Source organism: Mobula hypostoma, chromosome 1 (assembly GCF_963921235.1).
Source record: "Mobula hypostoma chromosome 1, sMobHyp1.1, whole genome shotgun sequence".
Classification (NCBI taxonomy): domain Eukaryota; kingdom Metazoa; phylum Chordata; class Chondrichthyes; order Myliobatiformes; family Myliobatidae; genus Mobula; species Mobula hypostoma.
This window is the reverse complement of record NC_086097.1, coordinates 206,157,145-206,178,867: the sequence shown is the minus strand read 5'-3', so window position 1 is coordinate 206,178,867 and position 21,723 is coordinate 206,157,145. Positions and strand designations below refer to the sequence as shown.

The 21,723-nt window shown below is 39.3% G+C and overlaps 1 protein-coding gene across 3 annotated transcripts in view; it reads left to right on the top strand.

The window, feature by feature from the left end:
• pcmtd1 (protein-L-isoaspartate (D-aspartate) O-methyltransferase domain containing 1) overlaps positions 1–19,971 on the top strand; it is a 103,125-nt gene extending 83,154 nt beyond the window's left edge. For 2 of the 3 annotated variants that reach the window (XM_063063509.1, XM_063063519.1), the window contains exons 5-6: positions 7,181–7,304; positions 16,687–19,962. In XM_063063509.1, coding sequence (XP_062919579.1) covers positions 7,181–7,304; positions 16,687–17,057 — 495 coding nt within the window. In that variant the 3' untranslated portion in view covers positions 17,058–19,962. Of the gene's footprint in view, positions 1–7,180; positions 7,305–16,686 lie in introns of all 3 variants that reach the window. The other variant, XM_063063530.1, reaches the window with a different exon arrangement.
• Positions 19,972–21,723: the final 1,752 nt, after the last annotated feature.

The following is a 21,723-nucleotide window of genomic DNA, read 5'->3' as shown; positions in this document are numbered from 1 at the left end:
GTAACAATGAAGGAACAGTAACAACAAAGGAACCGAGATACGTTTCCAAATCAAGATGGTGCTTGATTTAGAAAACAGCTTTCAGCTGATGGTGGTACTCCTGTTTATCTCTTGCACTCATCCTTGGTGAATAGAACTTGTAGGTTTGGGTGATGCTGTTGAGGTAAGTTGGAAAAAGAACTGCAGGGTGTTCTGCAGCTAATTTGTGCTTGTGCTTGTGGTGGAGGGAACAAATGTTTGGAGTACCAGTCTAATGTTCTGTAGATGCACAATGGAGAGTATACTAACTGGTTGCGTCATGGAAAAAATTCCATCCCCACCACTGAGTACATTTACATGGAGCACTGCCACAAAAAAGTACTGCCCATCATCAAACAGTCCCACCATCCAGTTTGGGCAGGAAGTTCAAAAACGTTTGATCTCATATAACGTGATTCAGGAACAATAATTATCTTGCAATTAACAGGCTCCTGAATCACTGTGGATAATTTCACTCACTACAACTCTGAACTAATTCTATGACCTACAGATTCACTTTCAAGGTCTCTTTACAACATGTTCTGAGTATTATTTATTTTTATATCCATTTTGTCTTCTATTGTACAGTGATTATCAGTCTTTATGTATGGTTTTTCATAGATTCTATTGTATTTCTTTATTTTCCCTGCAAATGCCGGCAAGAAAATGAATCTTAAGTTAGTACAGCGGATTCTGGTTAATTGGGCCTTCGGTTAATTAGCTTATTTGGGATAGCTCTTAAAGAACAAAAACTAGCCAAGAAAATAGCTGGAATTCCCTTTGTTTATTTGGAACACTATGCTGTTTAATTAGGACAGGAGACTGTCACCAAACAATTTCTAACTAGTACCAGTTGTGTGCACATATGTGGCTGTTAGACAGTACACCTTGCTGAGAGCAAACAGCTTTTAAATAGTGCCAGTTTCATGTGTTTATGTTCAAAAAGAAGTGGATTTTTGTCACTGATAATTGGCGAGAAATAAGCAGTAAGTTGATTCAGAACAGTTTTGCTCACTGCAGTTTCATGGTTTCAGGCTTGGAGTTGCTGGAAATAGCCAGGAGTGAAAATTAAATTATGTTGCTACTTCAACAAATTAGGAACTATGAAGAATTTGAAAGTGTTGTCAGTCATTTTGAATGTTACAATAAAAAAGAAGATTTGGAGGATGCAGTCGTCAAAAGCATTGTATGAAGGCAGTCCATTATCCGCACTAGGTGCCTGCGCTGATTTTGTTCATTTACAGTCAACAGAGCATGGCAGCATACACTGGATGAATTCCTCCACTGCTAAGTATTAGAAACTAATACAGTTTAATAATACTATAATAGTATCAGTATTCTTATATGTTCTGTATATCATAATTTGTTACTCAAGTTAAACAGTAGCTTGTTTCTTTTTATACCTTTTTAAATATTTCTGTAAAACTTAAGCTAATTGGAGCAGCTGCTTAATTGGACAAAACGTACTGGTCCTGATGTGTCCAAATTTACTGGATTCCACTGTATGTGATAAAATATATGTACTTTGATAATGAATTTACTTTGAGCTTAGAACTTCTTGCACTTATCCAGACAATTTGAAGCTATTCCATCATGTACTTAATAGGTGTCTTGTACATAGTATTGGGACTTCAGTCAGTCTTACGATACACAAACTCTTGTCTGCTCTTGTAGTCAGGTCCATTGAATTTCTGGTCAGTAATGACACCCAAGATGCTATTGGTGGTGGAATTGTTGATGATAATTCAATAAAATATCAAGAAATGGTGGTTAGATATTTCTTTTAGGCTGGTTATTGCTTGGCACATTGTGGCATTATTGTTCGTTGACATTTATTAATCCGTGTATAAATGTTAATGACACTATGCTGCTTGCAGACTTGCGCTGCTTCATTGATGGTTGGGATTAGGATGCTGCCTTGAGGAACTCCTGCAGTAGAGCTCCAGAGCTACAGTGATTGATTTATCATGACCACAGCCAATGGTCTTCATGCAATGTCCTTTCTCCAGTCACTGCAATGTTTTCTCCTTTGATGCTTGGGGATTTCGGTTTGGTCAAAATTCATGATAGGAGCAGCTGATCTTGCCTCAGGTATTTAGTTCCTTGGTCTATGTCTGGACCATCACTCTGGAGCCAAGTGGTCCTGGAGAAATCCAAGGTGGACATTGATCAACTTGGTGAGTAAAAGTCATCTGATTGCACTGTTGATAAGACATACCATCATTTTGATGATTAAGAACCCATTGGTTTTATTCAGTTTGATTGTATTTGTTCTGCCTTTTGTGAACAGGATGTACCAGACCAGTTCTCCACTTCATCAGGTAACTGGTAGTGTCATAATGATCTGGTTAGCTAACTAGCCTGGCTGGAGGCACAGTCAGTTCCGAAGTACAGGTCTCCTGTATTACAGCAAGGAGATTTATGTTTCCCTCAGGCATTTCTTGATATTGTATACAGTGTACATTGTTAAGGACCCCTGTCAGCCAGGACAGGCCCTCTTCTCATTGTTACCATCAGGAAGGATGTACAGAAGCCTGAAGGCACACACTCAGTGATTCAGGAATAGCTTCTTCCCCTCTGCCATGCGATTCCTAAAGGGATATTGAACCCATGAACACTACTTCACTTTTTATATATATAATTTCTGTTTTGCACTATTTTTAATCTAACTATTTATTATACATATACTTAATGTAAATGATTTACTTATTTTTTTCTTTCTATCTTACCATGCATTGCATTGTACTGCTGCTGCTAAGTTAACAAATTTCATGATACATGCTGGTGATAATAATCCCTATTCTGATTCTGAATGGAATTGGGTGAAAAGGAACTTCTAGGGTGAATGGGATCTCTGAAGGATCATCAACTCAGTATTTCTGCCTTAATGTAGTAATAATTGCTTGAGCCTTCTCTTGAGCACACACATGCTGGATACTGCTATTGCTGAAAATAAGAGCGCACAAGAACAGAATAGAAAGGCATTGTCTTACATCCCTTATTACAGTCGGCCTTCCTTATCCGTGGGTTCTGCGTGCACAGATTCAACCAACCGCGGAGCGGGAAAACCTGGAAGTTCTCTCTCGAGCACTCGTTGTTTGAGCATGTACAGACTATTTTTTTTCTTGTCATTATTCCCTAAACAATACAGTATAACAACTATTTACATAGTATTTACATTGTATTAGGTACTATAATTGTGTAGCCAAGTTTCCAGCGAACTCAATATATAAGTTTGCTGATGACACAACAATTGTAGTCCGTATCTCGGGTAATGATGAGTTTGAGTACAGAAAGGAAATTAAGAACCTGGTGGCATGATGCGAAGACAATAACCTGGAGAGACTTGTTCTGGAGCTGCTCCGGCCTATGGTCAGGTGACGCTTTGATCCCCTCCAGTTCGCCTACCAGCCCCGACTAAGAATTGAGGATGCCATCGTCTATCTGCTGAACCATGTCTACGCCCACCTGGACAAGCCAGCGAGCACTGTGAGGGTCATGTTTTTTGACTTCTCCAGTGCGTTTAACACCATCTGCCCTGCTCTGCTGGGGGAGAAGCTGACAGCGATGCAGGTGGATGCTTTCCTGGTGTCATGGATTTTTGATTACCTGACTGGCAGACCACAGTACGTGTGCTTGCAACACTGTGTGTCCGACAGAGTGATTGGCAACACTGGGGCTCCACAGGGGACTGTCTTGTCTCCCTTTCTCTTCACCTTTTACACCTTGGACTTCAACTACTGCACAGAGTCTTGTCATCTTCAGGCGTTTTCTGATGACTCTGCCATAGTTCGATGCATCAGCAAGGGAGATGAGGCTGAGTTCAGGGTTACAGTAGGAAACTTTGTCACATGGTATGAGCAGAATTATCTGCAGCTTAATGTGAAAAAGACTAAGGAGCTGGTGGTAGACCTGAGGAGAGCTAAGGTACCAGTGACCCCTGTTTCCATTCGGGGGTCAGGGTGGACTTGGTGGAGGATTACAAATACCTGGGGATACGAATTGACAATAAACTGGACTGGTCAAAGAACACTGAGGCTGTCTACAAGAAGGGTCAGAGCTGTCTCTATTTCCTGAGGAGACTGAGGTCCTTTAATGTCTGCCGGACGATGCTGAGGATGTTCTACGAGTCTGTGGTGGCCAGTGCTATCACGTTTGCTGTTGTGTGCTGGGGCAGCAGGCTGAGGGTAGCAGACACCAACAGAATCAACAAACTCATTCGTAAGGCCAGTGATGTTGTAGGGATGGAACTGGACTCTCTGACGGTTTTGTCTGAAAAGAAGATGCTGTCCAAGTTGCATGCCATCTTGGACAATGTCTCCCATTCACTACATAATGTACTGGTTGGGCACAGGAGTACATTCAGAAGGCTCAGGAGCTTGAAGACTCGTACGGCCAGATTTGAGAACAGCTTCTTTCCAACTGTAATAAGACTGCTGAACGGATCCTGACTCGGATCTGGGCTGTACCCTCCAAATATTCGGACCTGCCACTCGGTTTTTTTGCACTACCTTACTTTCCATTTTTCTATTTTCTATTTATGATTTATAATTTAAATTTTTAATATTTACTAATTTTTACTATTTTTAATATTTGTAATCCAGGGAGTGGGAAGCACAGAATCAAATATCTCTGTGATGATTGTACGTTCTAGTATCAATTGTTTGGCGACAATAAAGTATAAGTAATCTAGAGATGATTTAAAGTACAGGCAGTCTTTAAGTTGGATTTGTACGTAAGTCGGAACAGATACATCCGGTATTATTTAGCGTCAGTTAGTCAAACGTTTGTCTTAGTATATAGTATATATTTTACCTTTCTATGCATATAAACCACTTAAGAAACATATGTATTTCAATAATTAAACCACTATGCTGCTTAGTAATAATTGTAGCTTTCATCGGGGCAGGGCCTTTCACATGCTCCATTATTCTCACTTTATCCTTTAAAATTGTTCCGATTGTTGACCGACTGTAGCCTAACGCTTTTCCAATGACCGATGGCATTTTGCCTCTTTCCGATCGCTTTATTATTTCCACTTTATTTTCAGTCGTGATCATTTCCGTCAATGGAACAGAAACACTGCAGATTCAGCAGCAGCCGCAGGCAGCAGATCTGAGTTCCCCTAGCTCCTAAAGTCCACCCGCACTGAGACAGGTTAAATAAGGTCCGGAGTTTCCCCCAGGTCCTAAAGTCCACCCACGGTGAGACAGGTTAAATAAGCGACTTGAGCATCCGCATTTTTTGGTATCCGCGGGGTGTCCCGGAACCAATCCCCCGCAGATAAGGAGGGCTGACTGTAATTTATTCAAAGCAGATTGTACATTGTGATCAGTTGCTGTCTATCATGAGGAAAGAGTTGGATAAAGCATTCCACTACATTAAGACATATAACAACCCTCATCAAAAATGTATTTCTTGTGCTTTTTTAATACTTCTAAGGTACAAATATTGGTATGGAATGCCAGTAGAAATAAAGTTTCACATTTAACTGGTAAAGGCTCTTTTGAATTGCCTTAGGTAAATATACTGTTAAAACCATAGGAAGTTATTGGTTATTCAGGTTGTTATTGTTATTGACATAATGCTAATTTCTGAAGTCCCTAAAAGATGCAGTTTTCATATTTCATTAGTTGACAAAAGTACTTTGCCATGTATATTATACATGCGCTGGAAAGATTATGAAAAACACATTGTTAAATGCAAATTGAGAAATAGAATGTTGTGTTGTAAACGTTTAATTTGATTAATTTAACAGGACAAAAGTGTCTCTGCTAAATCCAAGTCTTAATTTGTAATTGTTTCTTGTCGATGTGATTATGTTATCAGTCTCAGTTTAGGAATTTTGTCTGTGTAATATGAGCAAGAAGGTGGTTGGTGAGGTATAGTAATTATGATAAGATATAAGACTTTGTTGGTTAGACCGATTGTGTTTGACCTCACGGACTTTATTCGTTTACAGTAGTGCGACTGTGAGGCTAAGCACAGCTTCAATACCAGATTTAAGATTGCTGATGACACCATTGTAATTGCACAAATCAAAGGTGGTGACAAATCAGCATACAGGAGGGAAATTGAAAATCTAGCTGAGTGGTGCCACAATAACAACCTGTCACTGAATGTCATCAAGACCAAAGAGCTGATTTTTGTCTCCAGGAGGAGGAGACTATCAGGGGACCAGAGGTGGAGAGGGTCAACAACTTTAAATATGTCGGTGTTATCACTTCAGAGAATCTGTCCTGGGCCCTGCATGCAAGTGCCATCACAAGGAAAGCTTAGAAGGAGTTACAGGAGCCTCAGATCCCACACCGACAGGTTCAGGAGCAGTTATCACTCCTCAACCATCAGGCTCTTGAGCCGGAGGGGATAACTTCATATAACTCTACCCACTCCAACACTGAACTATTCCCGCAGCCTATTGACTTACTTTCAAGAACACAATCTCATATTCTCAATAGTTACTGCTTGTTCGCTTATTATTTTTTCTTCTTTCATTTTGTATTTGCACAGTTCGTTTTTTGCACATTGGTTGGTTGTCCGTCCCTTTGATGATGGTCTTTCATTGATGCTATTATTTCTTGTATTTATTGTGAATGTCTGTAAGAAAATGAATCTCAGGGTTATGTATGGTGACATGTATATCCTTTGATAATAAATTTACTTTGGACTTTGGAATTGCTTTTAACTGATTATTTAAACATACCTAAAACTGAATCAAGATGTGGCAATGAATTTTACATGATATATTTATCTCGGAGGAGGTTTTCCAGCTCCTAAATTAACCATCAGAGAACATGTATTAACATTCTTTTAATTCCACATTCATTTACTTTTCTTGAACTGTCTATTATGCAATGGTTAATGTCCAATGGATGGTCCATTGAGTTTGAAGTACAGATCTTTAAGTAAAAAAATGTTCTAGGAGTAAGCCTATGTGTCCTGCAGATCCACTGTTTAAAAGTCCCTGACAAAACCTACAGCCAGCTGAGAAATAAGAAGCTGGAGATCAGTACTCTGGAACAGAAAAGTGCCAATGTTTTCTGATTTCGGAATAACAGTCATCCTCTATTTTTTGAACTGTTATTTCAGAAAGTTATATTAAAATTATTTAGCATTCCATGGAGAAGACTGCCTAATTATTTGATGTCCTCCTTCTCCATAGCTTACACAGATAATACGCACAGGACAGAACACTTGGGAAACTAAAAACATATTGGCAGTTTCATTTGCTCCTCTGATCCAACCAAACCGTTCTGACTGTTTCAAGACAGAAAATGTAAAGCTACGTAAGTACTCTTTTTTTTCTTAAATGGAGGAAAACAAGCAAACAAAATGAAGTGAGCTTTGCAAATATGTCATTTCCTTATTGCATGGAACATGAAGAGCTATACCATTTGTGTGAATAAGCCATCTTGATAATCTTGAATCATCTATTGTGTCCTTTAACTGCTAATATTGAAATGCTGTATAAAGAAGGTCTGAGGTTCGAAGAAATCCCTTTCCCTGGAATGATGCTTTGATAAGAAACAAACAAAAGCAGAAAATGCTGGAAACATTCGGCAAGTCGGGCAGCATCAATGAAAAGAGAAACAAGATTAATGCCTTGGTCAAAGAAACTTTGTTAGAACTAAAAAAGAGAGAAGGTGAGCAACATACACAAAATGTTAGAGGAACTCAACAGGCCAGGCAGTATCCATGGAAAAAAGTACAGATGGCATTTTGGGCTAAGACCCTTCAGCAGGACTTGCCGAAGGCCCTCTGCCTGAAATGTCGACTGTACTTTTTTTCCATACATGCTGCCTGGCCTGCTGAGTTCCTCCGGCATTTTGTGTGTGTTGCTTGGATTTCCAGCACCTGCAGATGTTCTCTTGTTTGTGAAGAGAGAAGTTGAGTTTCAGTTGCAGTGAATGTGGGGCATGAGGCAGGATGTATCAGAATCAGAACCATGTTTAATATTATCAGCATATGTCATGAAATTTTTTAACTGTCCAGCAGCAGAACAGAATATCTCTGATGGGATGTGTCAGTTTTATTTTTTTTTGTTAGTAAGCATAATTTAATAGTTGTACCTTTCTCCCTAATGTCAAGGGTTCTTCTGAACATTTTTCATAGGGTGTTATTTGAAGCTCACCATTCTTGTTATTTTACTCTGAGAATGATTTTTGTAGCATGAAGTCATTTTTGAACTATCAGTACAATCAATTAAAAACTCATTTAAAGCTTGATTTAAAGCTTGCATTCAAAATTCTTATACTTTTACCTGTTTTGACTAGTATCACCCAGGATCGTTATGAGAAAACCAGTGGAACTTACCCATCATGTTTTTCTCAGAGGAACCTCAAATGTTAGATCCAGTTAGGTCAATCATGTTGTGGTGTAATTTTGAGTAAGTAGTTGAAGGCCATACAAGGCTGACATGCCATTGGCTTTTCTCATTGTCTGACATATCTTCATGTTAAATCTTTGATGTGTACATAAAAATCTCCATGCACCACTGAATGCCACTAAACTCATGGCCTTATTTTAAATAACTTTTTTAATTTTTTGTATCAAAATGATTTCATGCTGCTCCTTGATCCTAAGTACTTAATCATTTTATATTGTTTAGTGACTGATTTTCTCTGCCACAGTTTAGTTGACTTGGATTTTTATCATTATTAAACTGAAATCTATTCTACCTGATCACTCTTGTGAATGATTAATACAGATTTTTCATAATAGAGGTGCAAGGATAGATACTTATGGTACAAGTTCAAGTTTATTGTCATCTGACTACATATATATAACCAAATGAAACTATGCTTGTCCAGGCCATGGTGCACCCACAATACATGTAATCACACAAAGCGCATAAAACAACGTATTACCACAAGTAAATTAATAAAATATAATTCAAAATGCATGTGAAGTGTGTAGCACAGGTAAACAGTAAACAGAGCATTAATAGTAAACAGCTTGCTGTCCTAGTGACAAGACTTCTGAGGTGGCAGCGTATTCTTTAGTCTCACAGCCTAGGGGAAGAAGCTGTTAACCAGTCTGGCAGTCCTAGTCTTGATGTTCCTGTACCTCTTTCCTGACGGTAGTGAGTCAAAGAGATTGCGGGATGGGTGGTAGGGAGCTTCAGCAAAGTTTCCGGCCCATTGTAAACAGCGTTCCTAGAAAGTGTCACAAATAGAGGGAAGGAAGACCCCAGTACTCCTCTGTTTTTTATCCTCTGTAGGACTTTGCAGTCCAATGCCTTGCACCATCTGTCCAACACAATAATGCAGCCAGACAGTACACTTTCACTGTAGAAATCAAAATTACAATGTGTAACGTCATATGCCATTAGTTAACAGGACTAGAGAAACCTGTAGAAAGCGATTAGTATGGGAATGGAGAGTTTTGCATACCTCAGTCTCCTCAGAAAGTGTAGACACTGATGTGATTTTTGACCAATGTTCTTAAATTCATTCATGTGTTTATATTTTTATTGTATCTCTGGTGGCTTTGCATAGTTGTTCACTTGCATCATCCTTTTCTATTTTGTCCATCTTTACTTAAAATGTAGTCCAGAATATTGAGTGCCTAGCCTTGTCCTCCTGCAGGCATGTCTTCATTATAGCGATTAGAGAACACCATTTTTGTTCATTTCAATTCATGCATTTAGATGTTTAATTTAAATAGTTTCATATATTTGTCCTCACTCTAGCTTTGTTAATTAATGCCATATGACTGTACATTGTAGCTTCTCGATAAAGTCTCAAACCAGAGAAAATCTGCAGATGTTGGAAATCCAAGTAATACACGCAAAATACTGGAGGAACTCAGCAAGCCAAGCAGCATCTATGGAAAAAAGTACAGTCGACATTTTGGGCTGAGACCCTTTGGCAGACTGGAGAAAAAAGGTTGAGGAGTAGATTTAAAAGGTGGGGATGGGGAGAGAGAAACACAAGGTGATAGGTGAAACCGGGAGGGATGAAGTAAAGAGCTGGGAAGTTGATTGGTGAAAGAGATACAGGGCTGGAGAAGGGGGAGTCCAGTAGGAGAGGACAGTAGACCATGGAAGAAAGAAAAGAAGGAGGAGCACCAGAGGGAGGGGATGGGCAGGGAATGCAATAAGGTGAGAGAGCGAAAAGGAGATAGGGAATGGTGAGTTGGGGGGGGGGGGGGTGTGCGGCCATTACCGGAAATTCGAGAAATTGATCATGCCATCAGGTTGGAAACTACCCAGAACGGAATATAAGGTGTTGTTCCTCCAACCTGAGTGTGGCTATATCACGACAGTAGAGGGGGCCATGGACTGACATATCAAAATAGGAAATGGAAATAAAATAGGTGGCCATTGGGAGATCCCACTTCTTCTGGCAGACAGAGCATAGGTGCTCAGTGAAATGGTCTCCCAATCTACATTGGGTCTCAACCATATACAGGAGGCCACACTGGGAGCAACAGATACATTATATGACCCCAACAGACTCACAGGAGAAGTGTCTCCTCACCTGGAAGGTCCCTGAATGGTAGTGAGGGAGGTGGTGGTGGGATCCTGTTGGAGGTGGTGGAAGTTCTGGAGAAATATGTGCTGGACACAGAGGCTGGTGGGGTGGTAGGTAAGGACAAAAAGAACCCTATCCTTGATAGGGTGGCGAGAGAATAGGGTAAGAGCAGCAGATGGGCGTAAAATGAAAGAGTTGCTGTTGAGAGCAGCCTTGATGGTGGAGTAAGGGAAGCCCCTTTCTTTGAAAAAGGGGGACATCTCCTTCGTTCTGGAATGAAAAGTCTCATCCTAAGAACAGATGCAGCGGAGACAGAGGAATGGAGAGAAGGCAATGGCGTTTTTACAAGTAATAGGGTGGGAAGAGTTATATAGCCCAGGTAGCTGTGAGAGTCCGTGAGTTTATAATAGAAATCAGTAGATAAGCTGTCTCCAGAGATAGAGACAGTGAGATTGAGAAAGGAGAGGGAGGTTTCAGAAACGGATCAGGTAAATTTGAGGGCAGGGTGGAATTTGGAGGCAAAGTTGATGAAGTTGATGAGCTCAGCATGGATGCAGGAAGCAGCACCAATGCAGTCATCAGTGTAGCGTAGGAAAAGTGAGGGGTGGACACCAGTGTAGGCTTAGAACACAGACTGTTCCACGTAATTGACAAAAAGCCAGTCATAGTTGGGACCCATGCGAGTGCCCATGGCTACACATACTGCTTGAAGGAAGTGGGAGGAGCCAAAGGAAAAATTATTAAGAGTAAGGACAAATTCCACTAGACGAAGGAGAGTTCTGGTGGAGGGGAACTGGTTGGGTCTGTTGTCCAGAAAGAAACGGAGAGCTTTGAGGCCTTTCTGGTGGGGGATAGAGGTGTACAGGGACCAAACATCCATAGTCAAAATAAGATGGTGGGGGCCAGGGAACTTAAAATCATTGAAAAGTTCCAAAGTGTGTGAAGTGTTATGGATGTGTGTAGAAAGGGACTGGACTAGGGAGGAATAAGACAGAGTTGAGGTATGCAGATATGAATTCAGTGGGGCAGGAACAAACTGAAACAATGTGTCTACCTGGACAAGCGGGTTTGTGGATCTTGGGTAGGAGGTGGAAACACTGAGTTCATCCAGAATTTTGTGTGCGTTATCTTGATAAAGTTGGTTTGACTCTGCCTAACATCGTTGTTATACAGCCTTCATTGTTCCACCCAGACTTATTAGAGTGCTATATTGCAAAATTATCATTTGATATTTTGGAGGTTGGTCACAGGCAAATGTATCCATGTTTCATTTAAAGCTTCAATCTTGTAATAAATAACTTTGTAAAAAGAATTTATGTGTACACTTAAAGACAGAATTCCTTAGCAAATCATCCAGCTATCCCTGAGTGTTGAACTCGCAGCATACTATTTGATGCTCATCTAATCTTTGACTACAATTCACTCAATCACAATATTTTATTTTCTATCATCTCAATTATATTGGCTGTCTGTAATCATTCCTTGTTCCCTGTGCTGTTAGAATCATACTGTTTCACTATCTTTCCAGGCTTGTTTGTTTCAAAATCAAGTTGGAAAATGTTCCAAGATACTGAGCAGGGCAGACAACATGGAGATAAGAAATTAGTTAATGTTTAATTCTCATACTGCCTGATCTGTTGAATTTTATAGCACTCCTTTCAGATTACCAGCATTAGCAGTTCTTTTGCATTTGACTGCTCCAAAACTGTCTCGGCAAATTTGCTGTTTTTTTGCCATATCCTTCACACTCCTGCTTTCCTGATGCTAATCGACCTTGGCATATAGTTCCTTAATTTTTCATTTAACAATGTCAACTATTCATATATATCATGACAGGTTTTCAGAGCTCCCGTTACCTCCCCTTAAACCCTAATTTTTCTTGCCTGTCACTGCCCTTTAACTTTTTTTTCTTACTCTGCACCTTCAGCGGCATCCTTCCCCACTAATGGTTGATTTGCTTGGTGTCATATCAATCCTTTTATGCCTCTGCCTATTCTTTCGAGATCTCCTAATATATTCTATATATAACACATCACAAAAACACATTTATACACTTCTCACTGCCTTGGTATAGCAAACAAAATAATCAACATACCCATCCACACGGCATTTTTTCTCCCTTCACATTAGACGGAAGATACAACAGCCTTTAAGCATGTACTACTAGGCCCTAGAACTGTTTGCTTGTTTGGATTCTTGCCTTGCACCTTCTTGCCTATCTGCCTGCGCTGCACTTCCTCTGTAACTAACACTTTATTCTGTTGTTGTTTTTCCTTTATACTACCTCAGTGTACTGTATGATGAAATGATAGGTATGTCTGGCATGAAAAGCAAAGGTTTTCACTGTGTCTTGGGAAAGTTTTTGGAAGCTATTAAGGGCCTGGTTATATGAATATTTGGATAGATAGGGACTGATTAGGGACAGTCAGTATGGCATTGTGGGTGGCAGGTTGTGTTTAATTGATCTTATAGAGTTTTTGTAAGGAAGTTACCAGGAAGGTTAATGAAGACAAGGCAGTGGATGTTGACCACGTGGATCTTAGGCATTTGACAAGGTCCCACATGGGAGGTTGGTCAGGAAGGTTCAGTTGCTTAGCATTCATGATGAGGTAGTAAACTGGATTAGATATTGAATTTTGGGAGAAGCTAGAGTGGTAGTAGATGGTTGCCTCTCTAACTGGAGGCTGTGACTAGTGGGGTGCTGCATGGATCAGTGATCGGGCTGTTGTTGTTTGTCTTCTATAGCAATGATCTGGATAATGTGGTTAACTGGAACAACAAATTTGTGGATGACACCAAGGATAGGGGACGTAGTGGACCGCGAGGAAGACCTTCAAAGCTTGCAGTGGGATCAGGTGGCAAAATGGGTTGAAAAATGGCAGATGGAATTTAATGCAAACCAATGTGAAGTGTTGCACTTTGGGAGGGCCAGCCAGGGTAGGTCTTACACAGCAGAGCAGAAAGGAGTATGGTAGAACAAAGGGATTTGGGAATATAGGTCCTTAATTCATCAGAAGTGATGGCACATAAAGAAAGCTTTTGGCATACTGACCTTCATAGATAAAATAATGAGTGCAGGAGTTGGCATGTTATTTTGAAGTTGTTTAAGATGTTGGTGAGGCCTAATTTGTAGTGTTGAGTGCAGTTTTAGTCACCTATCTACAGGAAAGATGTAAATAAGAATGAAAGAGTACAGAGAAAATTTACAAGGATGTTGTCAGGATTGGAGGATCTGAGTAAAAAGGAAAGTTTGAATACGTTAGAACTTCATTCCATTAAACACAGAAGATTGAGAGGAGATTTGATAGAGTATCGATAGGGTAAATACAAGCAGGCTTTTTCCACTGAGATTGGGTGAGACTACAAGTAGAGGTCATGGATTAAGGGTGAAATGTTTAAGTACGTGAGGGGAAACTTCTTCAATATGAGAGCCTTGAGGGTGTGGAATGAGCTGCCAGCGCAAGTGGTGGATGCAATTTTGATTTCAACGTTTAAAAGAAGTTTGGAAATGTACGTGGATGGGAGGGGTATGTAGAGCTATGGTCCAGGTGCAAGTTAATGGGATTAGGCAGTTTAAATGGTTTCGTCATGTGCTCGATGGGCTGAAGGGTCTGTTTTTGTGCTGTATTTTTCTATGACCCAATGACTCTATTTGACTTCATTTACAGTACCCTGTAAAAGTATTCATCCCCCAACCCTCTGTTCACATAAATAAGTATTAAAACCAGGGAGTTTGATTAATTTAACTGAGAATTTTTATTTGTGAAATCACATGCTCCTTTTTTCACAGTAGAGTCCAAGAACCAGGGAAAATTGTAAAGCATGAAAAACTAAAATATCAAAAATAAAAAAGTTAGCATTTTAAATTATTCATCCCCCTTTGCTTACTTGTTAGTTGAGCCACTTCACACAGCTATTACAGCCAGTAGTCTTTTTGGATAAGTGTCTGTTAGCTTTGCACAACATGATGGAGCAAGATTTGACCATTCTTCCTTGTAAAATTGCTCAAGCTGTGTCAGGTTAGTTGGGGAGCAGCAGTGGATAGAAGCTTTGAGGTTTTGCCAGAGATGTTCAAACGGGTTAAAGTCAGGACTCTGACTGGGCCACTTAAGGACATCAGTTTTTTTTCATTTAAAACCATCCATGGTTGCTCTGGCAGTGTGCTTTGTCTTGCTGAAAGATGAACTTACTACACCATTTAAGTTTTCTGAAAGAGGCCAGCAGGTTTTTATCAGGATCTCTCTGTATTTAGCAGCATTAACCTTCCCATCAATTCTGACAAGATTTCCTGTCCATTCTGCTGAAAAGCAAACCATCGCATGATGCTACCTCCACCATACACCATAGGGATGGTGTTACCTGGCTGATGTGCAGCATTAGATTTGCACCATACGTAACGCTCAGTGTTCAGGCCAAAAAGTTCCACTTTATTCTCATCTGACCACAAGACCTTCCACATCTTGATATTATCTTCTAAGTGATGCTTTGCAAAGTCTATACGGGGTAGGATAGGCTTTTTTTTTGAGCCAGGACTTATTCCTTGCTACTCTTCCATAAATACCCTTTTTGTGCAAGGCCTTGGAGATTGTGGAGCCATGAACTTTATCTCCAGTTCTGGCGACTGACTTCTGCAGCTCATTCTGAGTGACTGTTGGCATCTTGTAACTTCTCCAACAAGTACCATTTTTCTCTAAGTTGAGAGGGGTGATCTGACCTAGGCAATGTGACAGTGGTTTCACTTTTTTTTACTTTTTCATGATGGATTACACTGAGCTTCAAGGTATTTTCAGTACCTTGAGGTATTTCCCAAGGTTTGTGCTTCCCTATTATCATTTCCCTGACTTGGTCTTGAATGTTCTTTTGTCTTCTTAATTGGTTTGGTCTGTTGATAGTCTACCATACTTTTGGAACTTAAAGACAGATGGGATACGTATTTATTCAGGTGATCCTCCAATTTTCTGCATCAACAAATTGGGTGAGTTGGTAGGGTAATATACAGGATTGCACCTGAGGAACGTTAGTGTCGTAATTATAAATGGGACAAATACTTTTTCAACCTCTCAATTTTGGTTTTAAATTTTTAGTAAATTGTTGACCAGTTTTAGAGTTTTTTTTTGATTTGACATGATGTACATTGTTTTGTAGATTAGCTCAAAAATCCAACTTCAATATATTTTAAGTTTAGAAAATGAGATAGTAAAATGTGAAAATAATTGTGGGGGCTGAGTATTTTTTTTAAGGCACTGTGTGGCCAAAGGGTTGGGGTTTAAGTACTTTTCCAAGGCACTGTATTTATTATTTTCGGGATACACCACAATCAAATGGAATACTTAATTTAACCTGGCAACACATACAAAATGCTGCAGGAACTTAGGAGGTCAGGCAGCATCTATGGAGGGGAATAAGCAGTTGACGTTTCAGCCTGAAACTCTTTATCAGGACTGGAAAGGAAGGGGGAAGAAGTCAGAATAAGGTGGGGGAAAAGGAAAGTGTATAAGCTGGCAGGTGATGGGTGAAGCCAGGTGAGGAGGAGGGAAGGTAAAGGGCTGAAGAAGAAGGAATCTGATAGGAGAGGAGGGTTCATCTTCAGCCCTTTGTTTTTCTCCCCCCCACCTATGATTTCCCAGCTTTTCATTTATTGTCCCTCCACAAACCTACCTTCCCCTCTCACCTGGATTCACCTATCACCTGCAGGCTTGTATTCCTTCCCTTCCCTCAATTTCTTATTCTGACTACTTCCTTCTCCTTTCCAGTCCTGATGAAGGGTCTTGGCCCAAAATGTCAACTGCTTCTTACCTCAATAGCAGCTGGTGACTTGCTAAGTTCCTCCAGCATTTTATGTGTGTTGCTTGGGATTTCCAGTATCTGCAAATCTCTTATTTTCTTTTGTCCATACTTATTGTTCAGTTGAGCTCTTATCACACCTTCTGGTGAATTTCACTAATGGTGGAACAGTTTACTGTGACATGGCTCTTTTTTGGTTTTATACTGAAAATCTAAGTAGAATGGTTAAAATAAAATTTTAAAAATGTATTTAACTTGCATGCATATGGCTAGGACTAATGTTCCACACTCGTTAATTCCACTTTATCTGAGGAATATATACATAGCTTGACCTATTGTGTACATTGCCAAAGTAATAAAGTAGCATAATGCATAAATTAAATAAATATGTTATATGTTGTTTCAATAGCACCAGTAACTGTAAGATGCCTGCAGGACTTGGCAAGAATTTACATTCGTCGCAATCTTAGAAACTTGATAAATCAAGAGACACAGGCCAAGAACAGTCTTCAGAAGGCTGCACCTAAACGGAAACGCAAGAAGGTCCGCAGACATAAAATTGATACCTACGTGTTTGTAGGCAATCAGTTGATACCACAGCAGTTTGACAGTGATGATGAAGACAAAATGGAAGAAGAGAACAGAGAGGAGGAAGAAAAAGAGTTAAATGAAGGTCTCAAACAGGAAGAAGCTCCTCCAAATTTGCTTCGGGAGAGAATTCTGAGTTTGCCACTACCGGAATCTTTGAAAGCATACCTGACATTTTATAGACAAAAGTAGCACTGAACAAAAATAATCTTAAGTTTTGTCCACTGATGTGTCTGTTTGAGGTTTCAACTGTAGCATTTTTTTCATATAATCACTCCCAAAAAGCAGTTTGAATATAAAAAGTTCAATGATAAACCATATTACAGATTGGTGATTACTTTTAATTCATTGACTAAGGATAACTTATTAAGTCCCTTCACTAGCAAAGGAAATGTTAAAATGCTGTATGCATATTTGAAAATTCAAGCAAATCTTCATATTGTACATATTTGTATGAGAGTAACATTTTGAGAAGGTGAATGATTTCGTATTTTCTAAGATGAGCTGAAATGTATGTTATTTTTAAAGTTGTGTAACATTTTAAACATTTAAATGGTGAGCATCATTCAATATAACTAGATTAATCATATTTGCAGGTTTACTTAAAATGTTAACACTTCCCTTGGTTAGTCAAGCACGTGGGACATACCATAAATAACAGACATAAAGCAATGTATTTGTTTAACTTCAAAAGCTCTCAATCTAAGGAAAGTTTTTTTTATTGCAATACAAAAAACTGTCCTCTTGGAAAAGCTTGGTTTCAATATATGGATTTAGCTGTACCAGCAGTTGTTGGTACTTGTACAACTACTTACCAGTAGCTATTCCCACAAATAATATCTGGCAGGTTCTGCAAATGGATATTAATTTCTGTTATGTTTAGACTCAAAACCTTATACAATGTGCTTATATAGCAATGCACTTTAGAACTCAAAAATTTAAGCTTGCCAAGACTTTTAAACTTTTTGACAAAAACTTGTTTTGTGGCTTATTATTTTCTAATTCTGTTCTTCCAGTGTTAGAAAAGTGAAATGCTGTTACCTTTATTGCTTTGAAATTATTTTGGGATAGTAACAAATACTTAAACAAATACTCTGGGATATTAGGGATTATGTAGCAAATTTGCAAAAATGTTGAGTCAGGCAAATACTGCAGCCATTGAGTTGCTTACTAAAATATTTGCTCATTTGCACCTCTCCTGATTTCTTAGTTGGTGTACAGCTCAGGGAGAGGACACAGAGGGATATTTTCTTTATGCCATGTACAGTAGATTATTACGATATACCAAGGTGATTAATCCATTATGGATTGTGAACCTGGTGATAAAACTTGGAGTGATATTCAGGTAAATATTAGACTTTTTGTACAGACATTGAAATTCTTTCCCCCCCTGCACTGTCATTTGATCTATTATACAGTAGTTTAAGACAATAGATGTATTTTCATAGTTACATAATTTTCTGTAACTTTTTGATCAAGAAATATAAATTCCTGTTTAGAAGTGTTGCTTTTGGTGTTGGAAATATGGTTGGTTTCATTTCATACAATTAGTATTTTTCAGCTGAATTACAATTCTATGAAAGCTCAATTTAAATGAATAAGTTGCTTATGTACATTGATTTGGGAAATATTTTGCAATAAAATTGATATTCTTGTGTTTTGGTTGTGACAGCTCTATAATACTTGCCTTTTGCACACTCAGATGTAAATTAAAGTTTATCATTATAAGAAGTGCCAGCAGAATGGCACTAATAAAACAAACAACTCCATTGGTACCTTTTGCAGCCATTGGATTGCAAGCTCTACTGTAGATCACTATTTAATGCCAGAAAATTGCAACAGTTTATATACAATTCAGTCAATTGATGTAAATCGTTTCCACTTTATTTTCTAAAAAAAAATTGTCCAATTGGAGACTGAATTTATTTTAAGAACAAGGAACATCTTCCATGTGGCTATGTAATGTTTAAAACAGCTCCATCTACAGGCGAAACTGCTGCAGAATCGTTGCATGATAGGTGGGGAGAAGCAAGGAACTTCCTTTTAAAAGCTATTTGAATATGTTGGATTTTACCTCCTCAGCTGGTCAGCATCTCAGGGCTTCTGAGGACCAGTGTGCTGCTTAGCTAATCATGCTCACAGGGTCCATATGTCGCACTGTCAGGAGCTTAATAAAGTCTAATGTGTGAACACACTAAGACTGTAGAAGGAATGGTAACTACAAATTAATTCCCCTTTTATTTAATTAAGATAATTATAATAGGTAAGAAGACAATGTCACAATGAAATAGTAAATTTTCTGTGAGTCTGTAACAGTTTTAAGTTTAAAAACACCAACACCAGTTTCTTTTATTAATGGTGTCTTGAGTATTTTTAATTTTTTTAAAACTCTGCACAGACAACATGCCAGGCTGAGTACTCGGACTGTGCACACCAGCTCACTGACGTCTTCACAGACACCTTCAACATTTCACTGATCCAGACTGCTGTCTCCACGTGCTTCAAATCAGCCACCCTCATCCTTGTACTGAGGGACTCTACACCTTCAGAACTGAACACTTACTGCCCTGTAGCACTGATGACAATCATCTTGAAGTGTTTTGAACAGCTAGTTATCTTGAAAACTCCATTTTTGGCACACTGGACACTCACCAATATGCTTGCCAACAGAATTGCTGTACAACAGATACATTACACCTGTCATGCACCTATTCCTGGCACAGCTAGAAAACAAGGAAACTTACGTCAGAATGCTGTTTCTGGATTTCAGTTTGCCATTCAATGCAACTGTCCACATAGGTGAATAAACTCTGACTGCACAGTTTAGATATACCACTGTGCAACAGGATGCTGGACTTCATAAACAACAGAACTCAGACAGTCAAGATGCACAGCAGGTGCTCCCTCCCCATCATCCTCAACACAGGTGCCCCCCCCCCCGGCGGGCTGTAGCTGAGCCCACTGCAGTGTACTCTGCTCACACATGACTCCATGGCCAAACATCTGAATAATCATTCAAGAGAAAATCTGCAGATTGCAGAAATCCAAGCCACAGGAAAAGAGTACAGTCGACATTTCAGACCAAGACCTTTCATAAGGATTACATTGTCAAGTTTGCCGATGACATGACAGTTGTGGGGCTCATCACCAGCAATGATGAATATCTGACAGAGAGGTGAGGAACCTGGTGCCAGTCAAACAAGACAAAAGAGATGATTATCGACTTCAGGAGAACTAGCACCACTCACATCCCTCTTTACACTGGCAGCACAACTGTGGAAACCGCGAGCTGTTTAAACTCCTGTGAGAGCATATCTCGCATAACCTCCATTGGTCCCAGAACACATTTTAGGCAGAAAAGTTCCAATGCCTCTACTTTCTGAGGAAGCTGAAGAGAGTTGGACCTCGCACTGCAATACTCCTGAGCTTGTTCTGATGCACAGTCGAGAGCTTTCTAACATGGTACGGAATCTTCACTGCAGAGGACCGGAAAGCTCTACAGTGGGTAGTCAAAACTACCCAACTCATCACCAGCATCAGCCTACCTGCCATCAAGGACATAGATACAGAGGTGCCAGAAAAAGGGCAGCAATATCATGAAGGATCCTACCCACTCTGCTCATGGACTGTTTGCCACTTCCAACAGGGAGGAGGCAACATAGGACACCAGAATCAAAATCCATTACTTTCCCCAAGCAGTTAGGCTGATCAATACCCCCACCCTCCCCACCAATACTTTATCATTTCCTGTCAGAGTCACTTTATGTACAGACACTCCTGTGCCTCATGTTACTTCATGTATGTACAATCAATCTATGTATATAAACTATCTTATGTATTTATATTTATTCTGCTTTTTTATTACTGTGTTCTTTATCTTAATGTGCTTTTCTGTGCTGCATCGGACTGGAGTAACAATTATTTCATTCTTTACACTTGTGTACTGGAAATTACATTAAACTGTCTTGAAATGTCTAAAACTTTCAGGATCATTAAATTTTACTGACATTAACAACTAATAAGCCTTGGGACATGGAACGACTGTTAGTCAAGACAATGAAAGGAGCAGAGTCTGCCATGCCACTTATATTCAGATATGTCCTGTACTGTACTGGTGATCCAAGTGGAAACAGGGCTTGGAATCCTAATGCAAGAATGAATGTGCTCAGGGCAATTGACCACTGAATTCCAGTGGCTTACCAGCAGTAGATTCTGCCGATGCGCGTGCACATGCGCACAACACACACACAAAAAAAGATGATTGGCTGAATTACATGAAAATTGACTTAGAAATAGATAAGAAAACTAACGTGGCTAAAGGGCTGGTTTGGGAAAGAATTCCTGATGAATTATACTGTGCAACTATGCATTTGCAAAATAATGTAGGGAAGAGATAGCAGCAGTATACACATTTTTAATTATTTGTTAGAAGAAAATATGGTACTCGAGGGCTGGTAGACAGCTAATGTAATACCTATTTTAAAAAGGACATCTTATGTTCAAAAGACATGTGGGCTGTATGTTAATTGGTCACAGTAAATTGACCTTAGTTTGTAGGTGAATGGTGAATTCTTGACAGCAGAAGGGAACGTGGTAGGGGGAGGAGGCAAGATAGGAAACATGAAAAAATTAGTCAAATTTAAAGTTACGTTTATTGTCATATGCACAAATAACTCTATGCACAGGTGCACCAAAAAACTTGCATGCAGTAACATCACAGCACATAGTATCATGTAAGTAGCATTCATAAGAAAAAACATCAAAATATTTATGAGTAAGAATAAAATCAGAATTTAAAAAATAATTTTTTGATTTATTTGAGTATAGGCTCAATAGGCACTAAAATAATCAAATGTCA